Source organism: Rhinopithecus bieti, unplaced genomic scaffold (assembly GCF_001698545.2).
Source record: "Rhinopithecus bieti isolate Rb0 unplaced genomic scaffold, ASM169854v2 scaffold_14229, whole genome shotgun sequence".
NCBI classification, from domain to species: Eukaryota; Metazoa; Chordata; class Mammalia; order Primates; family Cercopithecidae; genus Rhinopithecus; species Rhinopithecus bieti.
This window is the reverse complement of record NW_016807978.1, coordinates 1,182,894-1,206,729: the sequence shown is the minus strand read 5'-3', so window position 1 is coordinate 1,206,729 and position 23,836 is coordinate 1,182,894. Positions and strand designations below refer to the sequence as shown.

The window sequence follows — 23,836 nt, the reverse complement described above, 5'->3', positions numbered from 1 at the left end:
TAATCAATTATTTTATAAGATTGCATTTTAATATATCAGAATGAGTAAGACTTCTTTCATATTATACTGAAAAATAAAATATTGAAGTTTCAGTTAACCTGTTTAATAAAATATTAAAAGAGCAATTTTATTTTAAATATGTACATCAGCTGTGTTTTTCCCCTTCAGATTAAATATTTTAGCCTTCTGTCTTAATTAGTTTTGTGGGAGAAATTTATGTCTATTTTATGTAGCTTGTAACTCTGGAGCTACTGTATAGAATTTGTATACAATCTGGAGTTACAGAATTCTGATACTAAAGTTCTCAAGCATTAGGTATGTTATATACAGTATTCTCAGAGACTGGGTTAGTTGTTTACTAAGGGAGTAGTTTCAAGCAAATCTCTTAGACTAGTTAAAGCCCCAAAGAATCTAAAACTAAGCAATTTATTTTAGGACTATGAGGGCACTAATTTAGCTGAAAGAGTTGCAGTTTCGTCCTGGACCTCTGAGGTTAATGAGAAGTACTTAAGAGAAGATGAGATAAATGTAACCACTTCTGCCTGAGTTTCATCAGTATTCTATAAAAGAAATGCAACATTAAAAATAAATGAGCTGGGTTATTTATTTATATATTTATTTATTTATTTTAAATATGGTGGCTCATGCCTGTAGTCCCAGCACTTTGGGAGGCCAAAGCAAGAGGATTGCTTGAGTCCACGAGTTTGAGAGAATCCCTGGGCAAAACAGGGAGACCTCATCTTTACAAAAAAATAATAAATTACCTGGACATGGTGGCATGGGCCTGTAGTCCCAGCTATTTGGGAAGCAGAGGTAGAAGGATCACTTGACCGTTAGAGGTCAAGGCTGCAGTGAACCGTGATCATGCCACTACACTCCAGCCTGGGTGGCAAAGTAAGACCCTGTCTTAAAAAAAAAAAACAAAAAAACTAACAAATAATAAAATGAACTTGAAATCCTGTAGCATTCCTTTTTCCCATCCTAGGTCTAATCTCCTTAACCCTCCATAGGTAGCTACTACATGAATTTCATGTGTATTGTTCTAGTCTATATTTTTATACTTTACCTTACATATTGTATCTACAATAATATATTTTATTGTTTTGGATTTTTAAAAATGTGTAAATAGTAAAGTATAGATATTGTTTTGCAAATTTTTTCACTCACCTTTTTTTTTTTACATCTATTAGTATTGATATTTATAAATCCTAGTTAATCCAGTTTAATCATTGTATAATATTCCAGCATATGACCAAACCAGTAATTTTCTATTGATCATCATTTAGGTTGTTTCCAACTTTTCATTATTACGAAGAATGCTATAGTCAAACCTCCACACTATATATACTCTAATGAAAAGCTGTAATTAGTTTTCTAGAGTATATGCCTTAAAGTAGAATTGCTGGTTGTGAATTATGCCCATTTCATCTTTACAAGATTATCTTAAAATTGCTCTCAAAAGTGATTGTACAGGTCCAGAATCCTTTTGAAATTTTTTGGACCACATATATTTCAGAATTCTGAATTTTTTTAATGTAATGTGGTAACATTATGGAATACTCCTAGCAGGTATTCCATAGACCAGCAGTCCCCAATCTTTTTGGCACCAGGGACTGGTTTTGTGGAAGACAGTTTTCCACGGACCGGGATGGGGATGGGGATGGTTTCGGGATGACTCAAGCACATTACATTTATTGTGCACTTTATTTCTATTACTACATTGTAATATGTAATGAAACAATTACACAACTCACCAGAATGTAGAGTCAGTGGGACCCCTGAGCTTGTCTTCCTGCAACTAGCAGATCCCAGCTGGAGGTGATGGGAGACAGTGACAGATCATCAGGCATTAGATTCTCATAGGGAGCCTGCAACCTAGATCCCTTGCATGTGCAGTTCATAACAGGGTTTGTGCTTCTATGAGAATCTAGTGCTGCCACTGATCTGACAGGAGGCAGGGCTCAGGAGGTAATGCAAGTGATGGGGAGTGGCTGTAAATACAGGTGAAGCGTTGCTGGCTTGCCCACTGCTCATCTCCTGCTGTGCGGCCTGGTTCCTAACAGGCTACAGACTGATAGTGGTCCATAGTCTGGAGGTTAGAGACCCCTGCTATAGCCAATATCACATAATCAAACACTAATTCTTTATTAGATAGTCATACCAAGATAAACAAATAAAGACTATAAATAACCTCATACAGCTCAGGCCTGGTTTTGCAGCCAAGTGAGTCCTGAAAAAACTGTTTTCTGAGCTTTTTGGATTTCAGATTTGTACATAAGGGTTTGACAACTTGTACCAATTTTCACTCCTGTCAGCAGTTGTGTGAAAATTTCATTTCCCCACATTTACTTCATGACTTAGCTTTGCCAGGTGTTTAAAAATCTTTTTTTTTTTTTTTGAGATAGGGTCTCACTCTGTCACCCAGGCTAGAGTACAGTAGTGGTGTGATCTCGGCTCACTGCAATCTCAATCTCCTTGGCTCAAGAGATCCTCCTGCCTCAGCCTCCTGAGTAGCTGGGACTACAGGCATATGCCACCATGCTTAGCTAATTTTTGCATTTTTTTTGTGGAGATGAGGTTTTGCCATGTTGCCTAGGCTGGTCTCAAACTCCTAAACTCAAGCAATCTGCCCACCTCAGCCTCCCGAAGTGCTGGTATTACAGGCGTGAGCCACTTTACCCAGCCTTAAAAAACCTTTAAATTATGGAAATTTTTACATGTGAATCAAAGTAGAGATAATAATATAAGAAACTCCCTGACTCCAGGTGTCTATCTTCCAGCTTCAACAACTGTCAGTGTATGGTCAATCTTGTGTCATACCCCTTACACTTCCTCATTCCCTAGATGGTTTTATAGCACATTTCAGATATATCATTCCTTCTGTAATTACTAAAGTATATGGTGTATACTAAAGCATATATCTCTAAAAGATAAGGACTCCTTACATATGTCTATACATATATGCGTGTATATATATACACACACATGTATATATCAATCCCATTATCACACTTAATAAGAAAATTCATAGTAACTTTTTAATGTTATAAAATGTTCAGTGTTTACATTTTCCCACTTATCTCACAGGTCTTTCCCCCCCTTAAAGGTTGTTGAAATTCAAATCCAAACAGCATCCACAGACTGCATTTAGTTAATAAATCTCTTAAACTTCGTTTAATTTGAAGATTTCTCTCCTCTTCTAGGTAGTTTGTTCTGTAATATTTGCCATATTCTGGGTTTTGCTTATTCCATCTGTGTGATGTAGTTTTTGTTCTTTATCTCTTCTATTTTCTGTAAACAGGTCTAGAGCCTTGATTAAATGCAGATTTGATTTTTGCAAGAATACCTCCTCCCGTGCTGTGTACTTATTGCCATCTGTGTGTATCTCTGTTTGTGGTGTTCAGATTGATCAGTGGATTCAGTTGTTTTAGAGTATTGTCAAATGTTTTTATTTTTACCAATCCGAGGAGTATGAGATAGTATTTTACTATTGTTTTAATTTGCATTTCCCTGTTTACCTGTAAAGTTGAACATCTTTTTCTTTGTTCATTTACTACCTTTTTTTTTCTTTCTGACTTGGCTATTCATAGCCTTTGCCCATTTTTCTGAGTGGTTGTTTATTAATTATTTATGATAGTTTGTAGTTTACATAGTAATTCTACATGGAGAATTACTATGTTACATATGTTATAAAATGCTATTTCTCACACTACTACTTTTATATTTACTTATGGTATCTTCTAAACAGAAGTTTTTATATTTTAATGTCAGTTTTATCACCATTTTTGTTAGTAACTGGTGTTTTCATTTTATATTTTAAAAGTTTGCTATATCCTACAGTAGTGTAAGATACTCAGCTTAAAACCAAGTTATATAATTTTCACAACTATTTATTTGTATTATCTATTGCTGTGTAACAAATTATACCAAACTTAGTGGCTGAAAACAACAAATGTTAATTATCTCACAGTTTCTGTGAGTCAGGAATCCAAGAGTGACTCAGCAAAGTGGTTCTGCTTCAGTCATCTCATGCCTTGACTGAAGGAGGGTCTACTTTCAGATTCACTCTTGTGGCTGTCAGCAGGCCTTACTCCCTGCCATGTGGGCCTTTCCACGGAGCTCCCTTACCACATGGCAGCTGATTACATCCAGAGAGAGCAATTCAAGCAAGAGTAAGAGAGAATACCCAAATGGAAGTTATAGTCTTTTTATAACCTAAATCAAAAATAAATTCCTATCACTTTTGCCATATTTATTAAACATAAGTTAATAAGTCTAGCCCATGTTCAAGGGGAGGGGATTACTCAAGGGCATGAATACTAGAAGGCATGGATTACTGGGGGCCATGTTAGGGTTGGCTGCTGTATTAACAGCCCAAATAAAAATAAGAAAATAATTATAAAAGGAAATAAAAATATAAATGATACTAATATTTATTAACCAAATGTAATATTTGCTCACTATTTATAAAGTGAGCCATATGTCAGGTGGGGCACAGTGGCTCATGCCTCTAATCGCAGCCCTTTGGGAGGCCAAGGCAGGCGGATCACTTAAGGTTAGGAGTTCAAAGGCAGGTGGATCCCTTGAGGTTAGGAGTTCAAAGCCAACCTGGACCACATGGCAAAACTCTGTCTCTACTAACAATACAAAAATTAGCCTGGCGTGGTGGCACACACCTATAGTCCCAGCTACTCGGGAGGCTGAGGCAGGAGAATTGCTTGAACCCAGGAGGTGGAGGTTGCAGTGAGCCAAGATCGCGCCACTGCACTCCAGCCTGGGTGACAGAGTGAGACTCCATCTCAAAAAAAAAAAAAATTGTATGCCAGTAGACATTCAGTAAATGTGATATTCACTGATTTTCTTACCATAATTATGGTACCTTTGGTAAATTTTAAAATAAACTTTTAAATTTATATGTTTGTATATCTTAGACTTATTAATGTTTTCTTTCCTTAAAGCTGTATACTTGAAAGATTTTGACATTGCCACCACCAAGTTACTTTTAATCTAGTGTCTAGAATAGATGGACACTTGAATTAATATCAATAGTTGATTTTGGCCCACAGGGAGTAGAGCTGTGGTAATGGAGTGTCAGTATGGGCCAAGAAGAAAAGGTTTCCAGTTAAAAAAAGTCAGTGAGCAGGAAAGCAGGTCTTGTCAGCTCTACAAAGCCACTTGTCCAGCTCGGTAAGCTTTATTTTCTTTTATTTGTTTTTTATTAAGAACTTATTTTTGAATATCTAATACACATATTTTATTAGGTTTATACAGTACCGAAAAGTATACAGTGAATTCTAAGTTTTCTCTTACCCACGTTTGTTCTGTCTTTAAAGCAACAACTCTTACTAGTTTTTTGAGTCATCTTCCAAAGATATTCTGTGTATATGGATGCATATAAAGGCAGAGACAGAGATCTCCTTCTCTTCCCCTATAAATGTTGTTGAAAATCTCAGTAAAGCTCACTAATATTTTCTTTCCTTAAACTTAGATAGTAGTGTACCTTTTTTCTTGATATGAATTCACATAGATTTATTCTCAATCTGAATGTCTATTGTGGTTATCTACTGCAGAGATATGCTACATACTAGTGTTAATGTAATGACATAAACTTTCCTTTTTTTCATTCTTAGTGTATCTCAAAGCTGACTCCATATATGTACATAAAAGTACTATTTTTAATAGCCATATAATATTCCATTTATGGATGAATTATTTAATTCATGTAAGCTGTGAAAGGTATTCCTTATTAGTATTATACAATGCTGCAATTATTAACATTGTACATATTTGTGCACTCCTACAAGTGTTTCAGTAGGAAAAATTCCTAGAAATGAAATTGCTAGGGCAAAGGCTGTATTTTTTAAAAATGTTGACAAATATTGCAAAGTTGCTTTTTAGAGCAATTTTATCAATTTACCAACGTAGTAAGTTCTAGATAGATTAGGACTACAGAGTAGTCATTGCTCTGGGTAAGAATGAAAAATGTGAACCAATGAAAGATTTCACAATGTCCTTTATGAATCTAAATTTTTTAGACATTGAAAGTATTTTAAGACTTTTTAAATATATTAAAAGTGTTTTAAACTATTAGGTAAAATAAAAAATTTAAAAGATAATATGTAGTGGTTGGACTTAGTTGATCTTTGAAACACTTTTAGTATCATATCTCATGTTATTAATACCTCAGCATTCTTGGCCGAGCATGGTGGCTCACACCTGTAATCCCAGCACTTTAGGAGGCCAAGGCGGGTGGATCACAAGGTTAGGAGTTCGAGACAAACCTGGCCAACTGGTGAAACCCCGTCTCTACTAAAAATATAAAAAATTAGCCAGGCGTGGTGGCGGGCCCCTGTAATCCCAGCTACTCGGGAGGCTGAGGCAGGAGAATTGGTTGAATCCAGGAAACGGAGGTTGCTGTGAGCCGAGACTGTGCCACTGCACTCCAGCCTGGGCAACAGAGCAAGATTCCATCTCAAATAAAATAAAATAAAATAAAATAAATACCTTAGCATTCTCAAGAAGTTTTTAAAGCCCATTTACAAGGCTTTTCATATTTAATCCTGTAATATTAACTTTAGGGAATATTTAAACCTGACTGTGAAACAAACTTTCAGTTGCTTTTTTTTTTTCCATTTAGCCTTGACTTGAAACTTTTATCAACTGCTTCTTAAATATAAGCAATATAAAAACTTTAAGTATTACTTGGGAAAAAACCTCTACATGTGAAGAAATAATTTTATTTTCCTTCATTCTCCAAGTACTTTTTGACTACCTACTCTGTGCCCAGAAACCACATTGGGTGCCATGGGAAGGAGGGAAACCAAAAGAGGAATAAAATTTTACTTAATCCCAGGGAATGGTTCAGGAAAAAAAAACTAGTAGACAACATGATAGTATAGAATATACTGTGAAATATATGATTTAACTACCTATTTAGGTATTTAAAGAAGGAATATATCCATACAAATTCATGGCAGGAAAGAAAGTACAATTTAAACTGGATGTTGAAGTTTAAATTGAATTTGGGTGGGTAGAGAGTTAGAAGGGTGATATTGTAGGTTAAGAGAACCATATAAATAAAGCTACAGAGGCCGGGTGCGGTGGCTCATGCCTATAATCCCAGCACTCTGGGAGGCTGAGGCGGGTGGATCACTTGAGGTGAGGAGTTTGAGACCAGCCTGACCAACATGGTGAAACCCTGTCTCTACTAAAAATACAAAAAAAATTAGCCGGGCATAGTGACACATGCCTGTAATCCCAGCTACTGGGGAGGCTAAGGCAGGAGAATCACCTGTGACACTGAATTATCAAGTGGATTTAAGTAATGAAAGATTGGAGGCACAGGCCTGAAAGGAGGCTATTAAAGTAATCTAGGGCCAGGCATGGCAGCTCATGCCTGTAATCCCAGCAGTTCAGGAGGCCAAGGTAGGCGGATCACCTGAGGTCAGGAGGTCAAGACTAGCCTGACCAACATAGAAAAACGCCGTCTCTACTAAAAATACAAAATTAGCTGGCAGTGGTGGCACACGCCTGTAATCCCAGGTACTGTGGAGGCTGAGGCAGGAGAATCGCTTGAATCCAGGAGGCGGAGGTTGCGATGAGCTGAGATCATGCCATTGCACTCCAGCCTGGCAACAAGAGCAAAACTCCATCTCAAAAAATAATAAATAAATAAATAAATAAATAAATAAATAAATAAATAAATAATGTAATCCAGGCATGAGATTCTGCCTTCCAGGAGAATGAAGGGAAGGCAAATCTAGGGGAAAAAAATGGTAAAGTCTGTAAGTACTTAGTTATTTTTCCTCAAATCATGTTTACTTTTAATTTGCTAAGTATTAATACAACTGGGAATATGGCATATATTTTACATAAGCCTCTGAATACTTTACAGATAAATAGAATTTTCTCTAAGCTTAAATGCTTAAAGTACACTTCTGGTTGATAAGATAGATTTTCTTGAGATTATAATATAATGAAACAAATTCTTCTTTATCTTGTATCAAGGATTTACATTAAAAAGGTACAGAAGTTTCCTGAATATAGAGTTCCTACAGACCCCAAAATTGACAAGAAAATTATCAGAATGGAGCAGGAGAAAGCTTTTAACATGCTAAAGAAGAACTTGGTAGATGCCGGTGGTGTTCTTAGGTATGACATTTTTATAGTTCTTTTATTTTACAAATTAATTACCTCAATTTCCAATAATTATTTTGTAAGGGAAATTATAGTTTTCCAATTATTTCATTAAGTAACAGTTTTATAAGGTAGAGATATCAATAGTTCCCTAGATATTAAATTGATTTGCCACTGTGTAAGCCATTGAGTTTCTCACCCCAAGTTGTAGATAATTCAGACCAAAGAATTATACCATACCGTATAGCATATACTCTGTATACCATATACTATGTAAAAGTTTTTCTCAAAATGACAGACATATTTAATATACTTTATTATATATTAGTACTTTGTTTTAGATACTTACTATGAGCAGAAACTGCAGCCGCCTGTCATTTTTTTTAAGCTAATCTTTGATTACTTATGGCAGCCAGAAATGAATTCTAAGCCCTAAATAAAATTCCATTTTACACCTTTTATGCTTTAGGTTTTAAATGAGAAATATTAGCATTCTTTTTTACTTTCCTTTATGTGTCAGTCCGGGTGAATGATTTGTTATTGTATAATAGATTTAAGTGTATGGAATATCGTTTTTATGTGATCTTTAAAAAAACTTTTAGGTATGTGAAAATAAATTGAGTCAATAATTAGATCCTTCAGTGAAAGTCAAAATATCACTAAAACAATTAGATCCTGCAGTTTGAAGAACATTGCATATAATTTTTAAGTAGGCAGTTATCAGTCATTGTAAGAATTTTATACAGAAATACCAATTAAAGCAGCATCCTACCAGATTAGTTCATTTTCCTACCGTCTTTTTTTTTTTTTTTTTTTTCGCATGGCTCTCCAAGAGATCTGCATTCACCTTTAGTTAATTCTCTTGCTCACTTGGCCAGCAGGAGCTGGGAGTGCTGTAGAGGCAGTATGTTGAGCTCCTGTGAGGGAAGAATCAACCATAAAGTTCAATCTTGACAGGTTCTATCTTTGATTGGAAGGATGGTAGGTGTAACAGAGAGTGTAATTTGGGGCAAATGTTTGATGAATGGGAAAATACACAGTTCAAAAGATGATGATTTACAATGTCTTCTCTTTATTTTGCGGCAAAATGTACTTAATATGAATTTTCCCGTGAACCCAAAATAATACAATTAATATGAAATTTAAAATGCCATTTTCATATATACTTAAAATTCCTCTATCTCCCTCAACTGTAGGACCACAGTGAAAGTCTATAAATATTTACAAATATTTAAATTTAATTGGATATAAAATAGATCTTAGAAGTTAAGAGATCATTTTAAATTTTATTTGATATGAAATAACCATATATAATTTTTTTTAAAGGATTAATCCTTCTCTTTATGAGTATTAACCTAAGTAATTATGATTCCTACTTTGGTCTAATAGTATTAAATAATTTTAATGTTTAAATTTTAGTAATTCTAAATACTTTCTCTTACCAGGTGGTATGTACAGTTACCTACACAGCAAGCTCATCAGTATCATGAATTAGAGACTCCCTGCCTCACTTTGTCACCTTCTCCTTTTCCTGTGTCTTCTGTTGAAGAAGAGGAAACTGCAGTTAGAGATGAGAATTGTGCATTACCCTCACGTTTACATCCTCAAGTAGCCCATAAGATTCAAGAATTAGTATCACAGGGAATAGAACAAGTGTATGCAGTAAGGAAGCAGCTAAGGTACAATAGAAGAGCATTGTTCTTTTACATTTTTCAGTTTTGTTTGTTGCTTTAAATAATACAGTGAACATTGGAGATATTTTCCAAAATATATGCTGTCAGGGTAGATAAGGAATATAGTTTATTATTTTATTAAGATCTTATTTATAAACTGATCGTTTTCTAACAAATGTTTGGCAAGCAATGGTGTAGTATGGTTTATTATAATTCTGATTACTCATTTGAGACATTCTATATTTGGATTTGGCAAATTGGACTATTTCTAAATGATGTATAAAATGAATTAGTTAATAAATACTTTTAGAGAAAAAACCTTTGTAGAACCGAAGATTTTAAAATCTAGGCCAAGATACGTATTTCAAACTATTTGAAATGCAGTTAAATTTTATTACAACACGAGAATTTGGATAATTCTTTGTCTAATGAAATTTTATTTGTAGTACTCTGGTCTAAGTTTTTGATCCTCAGGAAATAATTATATAAGTAATTATATAATTACTCGTTATGTGTGTGCCAGGTACTGTGCTAGGCTTTTTACATGTATGATCTCATTTAGTCTTACAATAGCACTATAAAGTTGTATATTTATCCGAATTCTACACATGAGAAACTGGAATCTCAGAGTGGTTAAATAATTGGCTTAAGAGGCAGTGGCAGAGCCACGCGCAGTGGCTCATGACTATAATCCCAGCACTTTGGGAGGCCAAGGAGGGGGGATCACGAGGTCAGGAGATCGAGACCATCCTGGCCAACATGGTGAAACCTCATCTCTACTAAAAATACAAAAAATTAACTGGGTGTGGTGGCACGCACCTGTAGTCCCAGCTTCTTGGGAGGCTGAGGCTGGAGAATTGCTTGAACCCTAGAGGCGGAGGTTGCAGTGAGCCGAGATTGTGCCACTGCGCTCTACCCTGGCAATAGAGCAAGACTCCGTCTCAAAAAAAAAAAAAAAAAATTAGAAAAGGCAGTGGCAGAACTGAAATTTAGGCCTAACTCTATAGCCTGTGCCCATTACCATGATTTATGATACTTAGCCTTGCTCTTACTGATTATTGTGTAATCTGATCTGAATAACAAAATAAATATAGTAAGCCCCCTCTTAAAGTCATCAATAGGTTCTTGAAAACTGCTACTTTAAGCGAAAGGAAATACAGCACGTCCTTGAGTAATATCGTTCTGCTCAATGCCTTTTTTTCTCTTGTTTTTTAGCTTTTTTTGTAAAAGAGACAGGGATCTTGCTAAGTTGCCCAGGCTGGTCTTGAAGTCCTGGCCTCAAATGATCTACCCAAGAAGATGGGATTGCAGGAGCAAGCTACTGCACCTGATTCAGTGTTGTTTTCTTACAGCATTGGAGAAAGTAATTTGGTTTTGTTATGTCCTTTCACTTAAGGTCTCAATTTCCAGGAACCTAACAATGATGTTAACTGAGAACTTACTGTAATTCCTAGAATTATTTCCTAATTAATACATGACTTTTCTATTTAGCAGTTTTCTTAGATGTTTTATATTTATTTCCATTGGGGCATCATTAGCTTAAGGCAAAAATTTGGTAAAGCCATTCACTATTTACTAAACCTGAATCTTAAGAAGGGAAGTATAATACAGTTCTGTGATTTGGTCTACCAAATGTAATAAGCATATGTATGTTAAATTTTATCATTTCTTTAATGTATTGATTTTTTATACAATTAAATAACAGTGCTGCCTTCTATTTCTATCTTCTTTTGTCTCCGTGTAAAATTCAAGCCCATCATATTTCATATAATGTTAATTGATGCTTTTGGAAGCAATGTAACATGATGTTTACGCACATAACCTGGGTATAGGCCCAAGCTCTTATTTACTAGGTAGGTGTATGATTTTGGGCAAATTATTTCACTTCTACAGTACTCAGTTCTATCATCTGTAAAGTGGGAATGATAATTGTATCTATGTCGTTGATCATTAAGGGTTAAAGGAGATATTTGATGTGAAGTGTTCCATACAGTGCCTGACATAGTAATCATTAAAAACATTATACTTAAACTGAAAATAGTGATTTCTTTAAATTCATAAAAATATCAAAGCCCAGCCGGGCGTGGTGGCTCATGCCTGTAATCCCAGCACTTTGGGAGGCCAAGGCAGGTGGACTGTGAGGTCAGGAGATCGAGACCAGCCTGGCCAACATAGTGAAACCCAGTCTTTACTAAAAATACAAAAAATTAGTCATGCGTGGTGGCACACTCCTGTAGTCCCAGCTACTCAGGAGGCTGAGGCAGGAGAATTGCTTGAACCCAGGAGGCAGAGGTTGCAGTTGAGCCGAGATCACGCCACTGCACTGTAGCCTGGGCAACAGAGCGAGACTCCATCTCAAAAATAATAATAATAATAACAAAACTCACTCTAATATATTTAGATGTTTACCAATGAAAATATTACGTTTCTATAGTCTATAATAATTCTGTGTTGTATGGGAAAATTTTAAGTAGGAAAATATAAATTACTTACAGAGCTATAAACCATACTTCATAGAGGTTTATACTGAAAGAGAACCTTTATCTCTTTGGATCTAAAGGCATATTGCTAAATGGTTTATGTCTTTATTCCATTTTGTATTCTTTACAGAAAATTTGTGGAAAGGGAACTGTTCAAACCCGATGAGGTACCTGAAAGACATAATTTATCTTTTTTTCCAACTGTAAATGATATAAAAAATCACATCCATGAGGTACAGAAATCCTTGAGAAATGGAGATATGGTATATAACTCAGAGATTATTCCGGCAACGGTATGATTACAACCATAATTCCTTATTACAGAGTTTCTCAGCTTCTGTTAATATTTAGTCTAATAAGAATGGCTACTCTTAGGCCATCTGAATAACTGCAGTATAAGAAAATATAATAGCCTAGGTGTGGTAGCTTATGCCTGTAATCCCAATACTTCGGGAGGCCGAGAAAGGTGGATCGCCTGAGGTCAGGAGTTTGAGATCAGCCTGGCCAACACGGTGAAACCCCATCTCTACTAAAAATACAAAGATTAGCTGGGCATGGTAGTGGGTGCCTGTAATCCTAGCTACTTGGCAGGCTGAGGCAGGAAAATCACTTGAACTCAGGAGGTGGAGGTTGCAGTGAGCCAAGATTGTACCACTGTACTCCAGCCTGGGAGACTCAATGAGACTCCATCTCAAAAAAATATATATATGTATAGCATCTTTTTCTTAAAATGTAAATACTCTGAATGTTTAGAAAATGACTAAAAGTTTTTTATTACTTTCACAAGAAGAAAAATCAGTGAATTCCAACTCTATGATAAAAACACTGGCCAGGCACAGTGGCTCGTGCCTGTAATCCCAGCACTGTGGGAGGCCGAGGCGGGCAGATCACCTGAGGTCAGGAGTTCGAGACCAACCTGACCAACATGGCAAAACCCCATCTCTACTAAAAATACAAAAATTAGCTGGGTGTGGCCGGGCGCAGTGGGTCACGGCTGTAATCCCAGCACTTTGAGAGGCCGAGGTGGGCAGATCACAAGGTCAGAAGATCAAGACCATCCTGGCTAACACATCTTTACTAAAAATACAAAAAATTAGCTGGGCATGGTGGTGGGCGCCTGTAGTCCCAGCTACTTGGGAGGCTGAGGCAGGAGAGTGGAGTGAACCCGGGAGTCAGAGCTTGCAGTGAGCCGAGATCACACCACTTTACTCCAACCTGGGCAACAGAGCGAGACTTCATCTTAAAAAAGAAAAAAAAAAATTAGCTGGGTGTGGTGGCACATGCCTGTAATCCCAGCTACTTGGGAGGGTGAGGTAGGAGAATCGCTTGAACCTGGGAGGCAGAGGTTGCAGTAAGCTGAGATAGCACCACTGCACTCCAGCCTGGGAGACTGAGTGAGACTTCATCTCAAAAACAACAACAGAAAACCACTAATCTTTATTTTAAAATCAACATGTATTTTCTCTGTAAAAATTATTCTTACTAATTTAACAGACATTTATTGAGTACTATTGTATATATTTCCTCTCCCTTTTTTTAATAAATGGGCAAATTTAAATACAGTTGTTTGGGCCGGGTGCGTTGGCTCGTGCCTATAATCCTAGCACTTTAGAAGGCTGAGGCAGGTGGATCACCTGAGATCAGGAGTTCGAGACCAGCCTGGCCAACACAGTGAAACTCCATTTCTACCAAAAATACAAAAATTAGCTGGACGTGGTGGCAGGTGCCTATAGTCCCAGCTACTCGGGAGGGTGAGGCAGAAGAATCACTTGAATCCGGGAGGCAGAGGTTGCATTGAGCTGAGATCATGCCATCACACTCCAGCCTGGGTGACAATAGCAAAACTCCATCTTAATTAATAACTAAATATCCATCCATCCATCCTTCCATCCATACAGTTGTTCATACCTGATTGCCCAAAGTGATAATGTTGGTTCCATATGTCATCTATGGATATCAGTTGAACTCATACTTATTTATTTATTTATTTTTTTTTTTTTTGAGACAGAGTCTCTCTCTCTTGCTCAGGCTGGATTGCAGTGGCATGATCCTGGCTCAGTGCAACCTCCATCTCCCAGTTTCAAGCGATTCTCCAGCCTCAGCCTCCCAAGTAGCTGGGATTACAGGTTTTAGCCACCATGCCCAGCTAATTTTTTGTTTTTATTAGAGACGGGTTGCACCATGTTGGCCAGGCTGGTCTTGAACTCCTGACCTCGCATGATCTGCCCTCCTTGGCCTCTCAGAGTGTTGGGATTACAGGCATGAGCCACCGCGTCCCACCTTAACTCATAGTTTGATATGGTAGTTTCTCCCTGAATATTAGTCATTTCTGTGAAAATTTTGCCTACTCTGAAGATATTAATTACCCAGAAACAGCTAATTACAATACAGCCAGTGATTATGCCATTAAATCTGAGGTGCAATATCTTTTGCTCTCCTAACTTCTATTATCCAAATGCAGTATCTGAAAAAATATGGATATTTTAAAAGCCAAAACTGTTTCTTGCAATCTATAACTCTTTGTCTTTTTTCTTTTTTTTTTTAAGATAGAGTTTCACTGTTGCCCAGCCAGAGTGCACTCGCACAATCACGGCTCACTGCAGCCACGACCTCCCAAGACTCACGCAGTCCTCCCACCTTAGCCTCCTGGCAGCTGGAGCTACAGGCACCAGCCATTACACCTAGCTAATTTTTTAATTTTTTGTAGAGACTGAGTCTCACTTTGTTGCCCAGGCTGATCTCAAACTCCTGGCCTCAAGCGCTTCTCCAGCCTTGGCTTCCCAAGCCTTATGGGCGTGACCCACTGTACCCAGCCCAATAGCTCTTAATTATTCACTATCTAAATGTTTTTTTTTTTTTTGGAGACGGAGTCTTGCTCTGCCGCCCAGGCTGGAGTGCAGTGGCCGGCTCTCAGCTCACTGCAAGCTCCGCCTCCCGGGTTCACGCCATTCTCCTGTCTCAGCCTCCCGAGTAGCTGGGACTACAGGCGCCCGCCTCGTCGCCCGGCTAGTTTTTTGTATTTTTTAGTAGAGACGGGGTTTCACCGTATTAGCCAGGATGGTCTCGATCTCCTGACCGCATGATGCACCCGTCTCGGCCTCCCAAAGTGCTGGGATTACAGGCTTGAGCCACCGCGCCCGGCCACTATCTAAATGTTAGAAGTAGTCCTTGTCATCTACACTTGTTGTCTAAATTCCTGCTCTCTAAACTCAGGAATTTAATATATTTGTATAGTAAAGTATACTTCTGCTTGGAAAATGTGAACAAGTGAAGAGAGTAGTTTCAGAATAAATCACATGCTGTGAATAAAATACGACAGTTGTAATGACATCTTAAGATATTTTTCAGTATAAGAGCTTTATTTTTACTGAAATAAATGTTTCCATTTCAGCTTCAATGGACTACAGACAGTGGGAATATTCTCAAAGAGACCGTGACAGTTACATTTGCAGAAGGTAGGTTTTCTTGAATACGTTTAAAATATAAATTCAAACAGTGTTTAACTGGAAGGAACTTAAGATATTATGTCATCTAATCAAATTTTATAGATAAGGAAACCAGGATCCAAAGACGTGGGAGCAGCTTTGTTATGGTTTATCAACATAATTCCTGCTATTTTAATTTCCTCTTATACTTTGCTTTTAATGCTTTTTTATGACTGAAATTTTGAAGCTGATAACTAGCACAGTTAACTGTAGCTAATTCACTATAAGTCTGGCTAATTCCAGTAGTCATAACCCTAAGATGCCCTGATCTGGGAACTATGGTCCATTTTTTATGGTTGTTTTTTCTCCTGTGTTCTTACTGCTGTGCCCTTTCAATATTCCAAACTTATTTCCACCCTTTTGCATTTGTTCTTTCTTCTGGAAATGTCTTTTTTCTTCTGCATGGCAAACTCCTCTTAGTACTCAAATTGTAAACTCTTTTGTTTTAAGTACATTCGTAACTTCACCCCCTATATAAAGTTAAACCTCTGAATTTCTTTTTTTGTTTTTGAGACAGAGTGTCACTCTGTCACCCAGGCTGAAGTGCAGTGGTACAATCTCGGCTCACTGAAACCTCCGCCTCCCAGGTTCAAGTGATTCTCCAGCCTCAGCCTCCCAAGTAGCTGGGATCACAGGCGCATGCCACCATACCTGGCTAATTTTTGTGTTTTTAGTCAAGATGGGGTTTCGGCATGCTGGCCAATCTGATCTCAAACTCCTGACCTCAGGTGATCCACCCACCTTGGCCTCCCAGAGTGCTGGGATTACAGGCATGAGCCACTGTGCCCGACCAAACCTCTGAATTTCTATAATGAGCAACTGACTGATAGCATTTACTGAGCTCAGCAACACTGGCAAAAGAATAGAGCATTGGTAGGGCAGGAGAGAGAATAAAGGACTTACTAGGTTTGTAAAGCTGAGTTATCTGAGCCATTTCAGTGGAGTGGATTGGGAGGAAGCCATATTGGGGTGATTGAAGGGTGAATGGGAGATGAGGAAGGAGTAGGGACTCCTTAAAAAGTGTGCCACTTTTTCAGGAATTTTGCAATGGCAAATAGGGTTGAGGGAAGGTATTTTAAGATAGTAGAGAACTGAAAAGATAGATGAAGATGGTGATGGGAAGTTGAAACTTCTGTTGGCTTCCCTTTTCTCTGTAAGAGTGCTAAGGATAAGGAAAGGTTTGAAGAAGGGTGGCATGGAAATGCAAATTAGAAACTATCCTGGATAGAGAGTAAAACATTGCCAGATACAGGTGAAGGTCCAATCAAAGTTAATAATGAATTGGTATTAGTAGAATTAGTGAGTTTCTTTTTCAGTGGCACTCAGCTTCCCGTGTATTGGGAAGGAAAGCCATTTTTATGCAGAGTTAGGGTTTTACTTGAGGGATATGACCAAAGGACAGAGAGGCAAGAGAGTTTAGGTACTTGTGAAAGAGTAACTGAAATTATAGACCTAGGACTGTAAGCTGGATGGGGAACGAATTTTATTAAGAAAGAGGTTGATGGATCTGAAGAAAACTGAGGGATTAATTGACTGGAGGTTCACATGAGGTTGAAGAACAATTGTGGTGAAGTGCCTGAGCAAAATTTCTGGAAGAATAAGAGATTATAGCTGGGCACAGTGGCTCCCACCTGTAATCTCAGAACTTTGGAAGGCCAAAGTAGGCGGATCATTTGAGGTCAGGAGTTTGAGACCAGCCTGGCCAACATAGTGAAACCTCGTCTCTACTAAAAATATAAAAATTAGCTGGGCGTGGTGGCACATGCCTGTAATCCCAGCTACTCAGGAGGCTGAGGCAGGAGAATCGCTTGAACCCGGGAGATGGAAGTTGCAGTGAGCCGAGATTACGCCACTGCACTCCAGCCTGGATAGCAGAGCAAGACTCCATCTCGAAAACAGAATAAAAATAAAAAAATAAGAGGTTATGATCAGAGAATGAGCTGTTTGAACTTCAGATTTTAGAGGTAGGATCATCCAGAGTATGACGATAGTGGTGGGTGACTACAGTAGTGAAGTAAAAGGACATTAATAATGAAGAAGCCAAGACATGCTTGAGTGCTATTTAGTCCTCTCAGTGGTCCATTGAGAAAGGACTCTTATGCTGATTTTACAGATGAGGAAGCTGAAGTTTAGAAACTGAGTTATAGGATGGATGCAGTGACTCACGCCTGTAATCCCAGCACTTTGGGAGGCCAAGGTAGATGGATCACCTGAGGTCAGGAGTTCAAGACTAGCCTGGTCAGCATGGTGAAACCCTGTCTCTACTAAAAATACAAAAATTAGCTGGGCATGGTGTCACACGCCTGTAGTCCCAGCTACTCAGGAGACTGAGGCAAGAGAATCTCTTGAACCCGGGAGGCAGAGCAATGAGCCGAGATTGCGCCGCCGCACTCCAGCCTGGGCAACAGAGCGAGTCTGTCTCAAAAAAAAAAAAAAAGAAAGAAAAGAAACTGAGTTATATAGCATATTGAAGGTCACACAGAAAGCTAGTACTTAAATCCATTCTTCTCTGATACTATAGCCATTTTAAAACTAGTATGGAAGCAATAAATATTCATTGATAATTAGGTTTTCTTTTTCTGTTTTGAGACAGGATTTCACTCTGTCACCCATGCTTGAGTGCAGTGGGACGATCTTGGCTCATCGTACCCTCTGCCTCCCGTGCTCCAGCGATCCTCCCACCTTAGCCCCCCAAGTAACTGGGACTACAGGCACATGCCACCACACCCGGCTAATTTGTGTATTTTTACTGGAGACAAGGTTTCACCATGCTGCCCAGGCTGGTCTCAAACTCCTGGTCTCAAGTTATCCATCTGCCCCGGCCTCCCAAAGAGCTGAGATTACAAGCGTGAGCCACTTCGCCTGGCTGATAATTAGTTCTTCATTGACTTAAAGAGATGAATATATTTGAGTTGACGTATAAGAATTACATGAGAATGATTCAAATTCCCTACAATTAGTTTAACTTTGAGATATTAAAAAAAGAGTTTTAATTTTTATTCATTATACCAAAATGAGTTATTGAAATAAATTTAATGCTGTTATCATTAAAGAACAATTTTTCCAGGTATTATCCTAGTTACTAGGGCTACAAAAGGTGAATTAAGTTTGATGTTAATTGAGAAGCTCCTTAAATTTCACACATCTAGAGAAGCTTAGTATAGTCCAGCATTATAGTACGGAGAACAGACTAGATTCGCGTTACAGATATAGTGTATTTCAAGGTAAAAAAAATATATATATATATAGTTGTGCCTCTGTATCTATGGGTTCTGTATCCATGGCTTCAACAAACCACTGATAAAAAATATATTTTTAATTGGATGTATACCAAACATGTACATATATTTTTTCCTTCTTATAGTCTAGAGATGATTTAAAGTATATTGGAGGACTTCTACCTTGTATTGTGTATTATAGGTAATCCAGAGAGGATTTAAAGTTTGTGAGAAGATATGCTTAGATTATATGCAAATACTATGCCATTTTATATCAGGAACTGAGCATCTGCAAATTTTTATTTCTGACGGAGGTCCTGGAACCAGTCTCCCATGGATATGGAGGGAGAATCCCATTCTAGATCTACCAAATTAAAATTAATGGAGGTTAAACCTAGGAATCTATATTTTCTTAAACATCCCTTAGAGATTCTCATTATCTGCCAGGTTCTGCAAATAGTGGGCTGCATCAGCAGTCCCCAGCCTTTTTGGCATCAAGGACCGGTTTTGTGGAGCACAATTTTTCCACAGACCCAGGGTGGAGAGTTGGGGGGATGGTTTTGGGATGAAACTGTTCCACCTCTGATCATCAGGCATTAGATTCTCATAAGGAGCATGCAACTTAGATCCTAGAATCTAATGCCTCTGCTGATCTAACATGAGGTAGAGCTCACGCAGTAAGGCTTGCTTGCCCCATGCTCACCTCCTGCTGTGCAGCCCAGTTCCTAACAAGGCACAGACTGGTAGGGTCAGGGACCCTTGGGCTAGATGACTTACTGAAGTCCTTTGCAAAACTTTGAAATTAGTTGGTATTTTAGTTCTGATAGAAAGGGTTGTAATAAAGTATTTTTATGACTTCAGAGAAGCCATAAAAATTATTTTGTTGGCCGGGCGCGGTGGCTCAAGCCTGTAATCCTAGCACTTTGGGAGGCCGAGACGGGTGGATCACGAGGTCAGGAGATCGAGACCATCCTGGCTAATACGGTGAAACCCCGTCTCTACTAAAAAAAAAAAAAAAAAAAAAAAAAAAAAAAAAAAAAAAAAAAAAAACCGGGGCCCACGGGGGGGGAAGAGCGAAAACCCCTCCAAAAAAAAAAAAAAAAAAAAATTTGTTTTAATAGTTTCTTTAATATAATTTAGGAAATTCACCAGGAGAATCAATTACCACCAAAGTGGAAACAAATCAGACAGGGGGTTCTTTGTCTCCTGAGCCAACCCACTTGCTCTCCTCACTCTCCTCATTTCAGCCCAAAATATTTACACAACTGCAGGTAGGTATCCAGTAAAATATCCAAATTTGAAGTCCTTCTCTTTATTCCTCAATTCACCTCTTCTTCTAGGGATTTTAGAGAATTGTTACAGAATTATAATAATGATTAAATATGTTTTCATTGTTAATTTCCTGATCTTTTTGTTTCTTGATTTAAGATAACTCAAACAGTATGTTTTTTAAAAGTTTAAGGTTGACTATGAATGCAATAAATTTAGTTGTACTACTTTTCCCTTGATTCTTATTTCTTTCTTCATTTAATATTTATTTGTAACCATACTCTTTTTATTTGTTCGGATTTTTTGATAAAAGAATAGTATATCCTATGAAAATATCATACATAGTAAATTCAAACATTTTGATGTAACTCTTTTTGGTTTAAAAGGGTTTGCAGTTACAACCAAGGTTCACCTCTCCTGATGAATCACCAGCTCTGATATCAGTAAATAACCAGCCATCCTCTAGTCCTTCAGGACTTCTGGATCCAATAGGAAGTGCTGTAATGAATAATAATTCTCTACTGCTTGGTCAAAGTCATAGCCTTCAAAGAGATACATGCCTAACCCAAAACAATAGTACTGCTTCCACCATGGGTAACCTTCCAGAACCAGATCAAAATCTAGTTGGAATGGACCAGCTGGTAGAAGTTGGAGGTGTTGAGGATACAGGGAATCTGGAAGGAACTGTTCATCGAATTCTGTTGGGAGATGTGCATACTATTCCAATACAGATTATAGACAACCACTCAGCTCTTAGTAAGTTGAAATCAATTTGTGATGTTATTGTTGTAACCTTTGTGGATTATCAACACTATTTTATACTATAAATAAAACTACTATTTCTTCCCAGTGCGTCTCTGATATTATATAAGTGATGCAAAATTATGAGAGAGAAGGAGGAGATTTCATTAGCCTGAGTTTTAGAACTTTTAACCTTTAATTTTTTTCTTCTCCTTATTTCTAATTATTTAGTGCCATAGAAATTACTGTTCCCTCATTACCTGTTTTCCATGGAAAATCTGTGGTAATGTGAAACCAGGAAGGTCATTTTAGAGTACATGAAAAAAATAGGAAAAAATTAAACAAGGAAAAATATTTTCATGCAAAGTTATTATGGAAGAATTGATATATACACACATACACAAAGAAAAGTGAAATGAAGTACGCATATATAAAGGTTAAAAGGAAGATTTTCATTTTTGGTTTTTTGTTGTTTTGAGACAGAGTCTCATTGTGTCACCCAGGCTGGAGTGCAATGATGCAATCACAGGTCACTGCAGCCTTGTTCTCCTTGGTTCAAGCAATCCTTCCACCTCAGCTTCCCAAGTAGCTGGGACCATAGGCACACGCCACCATAATGGGCAAATTATTTAAATTTTTTTTTTTTTAAAGAGATGGGGGCTCACTATGTTGCCCAGGCTGGTCTCGAACTCCTGGGCTCAAACAGTCCTCCCACCTCAGCCTCCCAAAGTGCTGGGATTACAGGAGTGAGCCACTGCACCTGGCTGAAAGGAAGATTTGGAATTACAAAATAAATGTTGAGTTGAAAGGGAACTAGTAAGACTTGGGCATTTAGGTTTAACCTAAGACCTTGTTACCTTGACTTTATTACTAATCTCTGTCAACATAGAAGTAAACTCTGTTAACTCCTACTTTATCTGTTACTTCTTTGCACACAAATTGTTCTGGATTGGGCACTTTTGTGGGAAAAGATTTGCAGTTTGCTTTGAAAACAAAAGTTTTCACAGAAGTTATTTTAGAATATAAAATATTTTCCCCTCTCTTCCAGTGTCATGAAGTATATTAACTTTTAGGATTTTCTGTTTGTTTTAAAGTTGAAGAAAATCCAGAAAGTACCATTTCTGTGAGCCAAGTTAAACAAGAACCCAAAGAACCAGCATTGTCTATGGAAGCAAAAAAAATTGTGGACTATAAGAAATTATCTGCTATATAAATTATTGAAGCTTTTCAGAATTTACAACTCTGGTGACTTCTGATGTCTTAGAAAAGAAGGTGAATATAGTCAAAGCGTGGCATTGAGATAATTGGACTGAAGACCAGTTTGATGAGAAGCTTTTATTTAAAACTGATGTATTTATTGCCAGTTCCATATTTTTACCTTCCTTAAGAGATGTTTTACTCTTCTTATTTTGTGTAATTTTTGTGCTCTTTGATTATCTAATAAGGCCAGTATTTCAAAAGCTCTTTTGAACTTATCCACAGTAATACAGTCTGAACACAAATAATTTAGTTAACTTATCCTTGGAAATATTCAATTTTGGTTCTTACAAAACAGAAAAGAACAACAGCAACAGCAACATTGTGTGAATGTATGTTTGTATGTATGTATGTATATCATGAATTTTTTTAAGTTCTGAAGGAACTTGTTCTCTCTTTAAAGTTGTGAAGAAATTTTTAATTGCCGGACAGGTAAGAAAATGTTTATAATCTATCTCATTAAGAAAGATGAAGTATTAGATTTTACATCATAACACAAAGTCCAGCAGCTATATCTGTGGAGACTGTGCAGTTGTATTTTAGCCTCTTCCCTTCTAATTTTTGTACTTTTAACTACAAACCAACAGTATATTAATAGTTATCTAATAGAAATTTAAAGTGTCTTGGTAAGTACTGAGAATTTTTACTTGAATTAATCAGATAAGCAACAGAAATCAGCATATGTAGCATGGCTTTGTGCTAAATTGGAAGTAAAACACCATAGGTAGAAAGATGTAGAAATTGAGAGAATTGAAAAAGAATAATAGAATTCCTTGGTGTTTACAGATAATTTGGGAAACTTTTTGATGACAGCAGAGGATTTTTTTTTCCCCTTATTTTGTAATGAAGATCCAGTGCTGGTTAAAAAATAATTTCATTTGTAGTTACATTTTCTATGCCAGAGCTCTTACTGAATTGATGGGGTATTAGGATTTCTAGTATTTTAAGGTAAGTATTTATAGTTTAAAATTTAGTTTATATTTAAAACTTTAAAACATCTGATCTGGGATATTTTCTTTGTTAAGTAAGTATATTAACTTCAAATACCAAATAAGTACTAAGCAGTATATTCATTATAAGCATCTGTTGTCTAAAGATTGATGCTAGGCTGGACATGGTGGCTCATGCACTTTGGGAGACGTAGGTGGGTGGACTACCTGAGGTCAGGAGTTCAAGACCAGCCTGGCCAACACGGTGAAACCCCATTTCTACTAAAAATACAAAAATTAACTGGGTGTGGTGGTGGGCCCTGTAATCCCAGCTACTTGGGAGGCTAAGGCAGGAGAATCGCTTGAACACTGGAGGCGGAGGTTGCAATGAGCCAAAATCGCACCATTGCACTCCAGCCTGGGCAGCAAGAGAGAAACTCCATACAAAAAAAAAAAAAAAAAAGATTGGTAAACTAGAAATATCAACTATAATTTCAGGAAATTAACCTAAAGGCTTTTGTTTCTCCAGAGACCATTTGTGGGTATATTTTATATGTTAAAAATAAAGATTTTAGGCCGGACGCGGTGGCTCAAGCCTGTAATCCTAGCACTTTGGGAGGCCGAGACGGGCGGATCAGAGGTCAGGAG

General features: G+C 37.4%; 1 protein-coding gene across 9 annotated transcripts in view; it reads left to right on the top strand.

The window, feature by feature from the left end:
• Nucleotides 1–23,427, top strand: part of CARF (calcium responsive transcription factor) — a 90,767-nt gene extending 67,340 nt beyond the window's left edge. For 4 of the 9 annotated variants that reach the window (XM_017884384.1, XM_017884385.1, XM_017884387.1 and 1 more), the window contains 8 exons: nt 5,067–5,187; nt 8,008–8,151; nt 9,582–9,815; nt 12,420–12,582; nt 15,681–15,744; nt 20,133–20,263; nt 20,648–21,017; nt 22,097–22,573. In XM_017884384.1, the coding sequence (XP_017739873.1) occupies nt 5,067–5,187; nt 8,008–8,151; nt 9,582–9,815; nt 12,420–12,582; nt 15,681–15,744; nt 20,133–20,263; nt 20,648–21,017; nt 22,097–22,215 (1,346 nt within the window). In that variant the 3' untranslated portion in view covers nt 22,216–22,573. Of the gene's footprint in view, nt 1–5,066; nt 5,188–8,007; nt 8,152–9,581; nt 9,816–12,419; nt 12,583–15,680; nt 15,745–20,132; nt 20,264–20,647; nt 21,018–22,096 lie in introns of those variants that run through there. The other 5 variants (XM_017884389.1, XM_017884390.1, XM_017884388.1 and 2 more) reach the window with 4 other exon arrangements.
• Nucleotides 23,428–23,836: the final 409 nt, after the last annotated feature.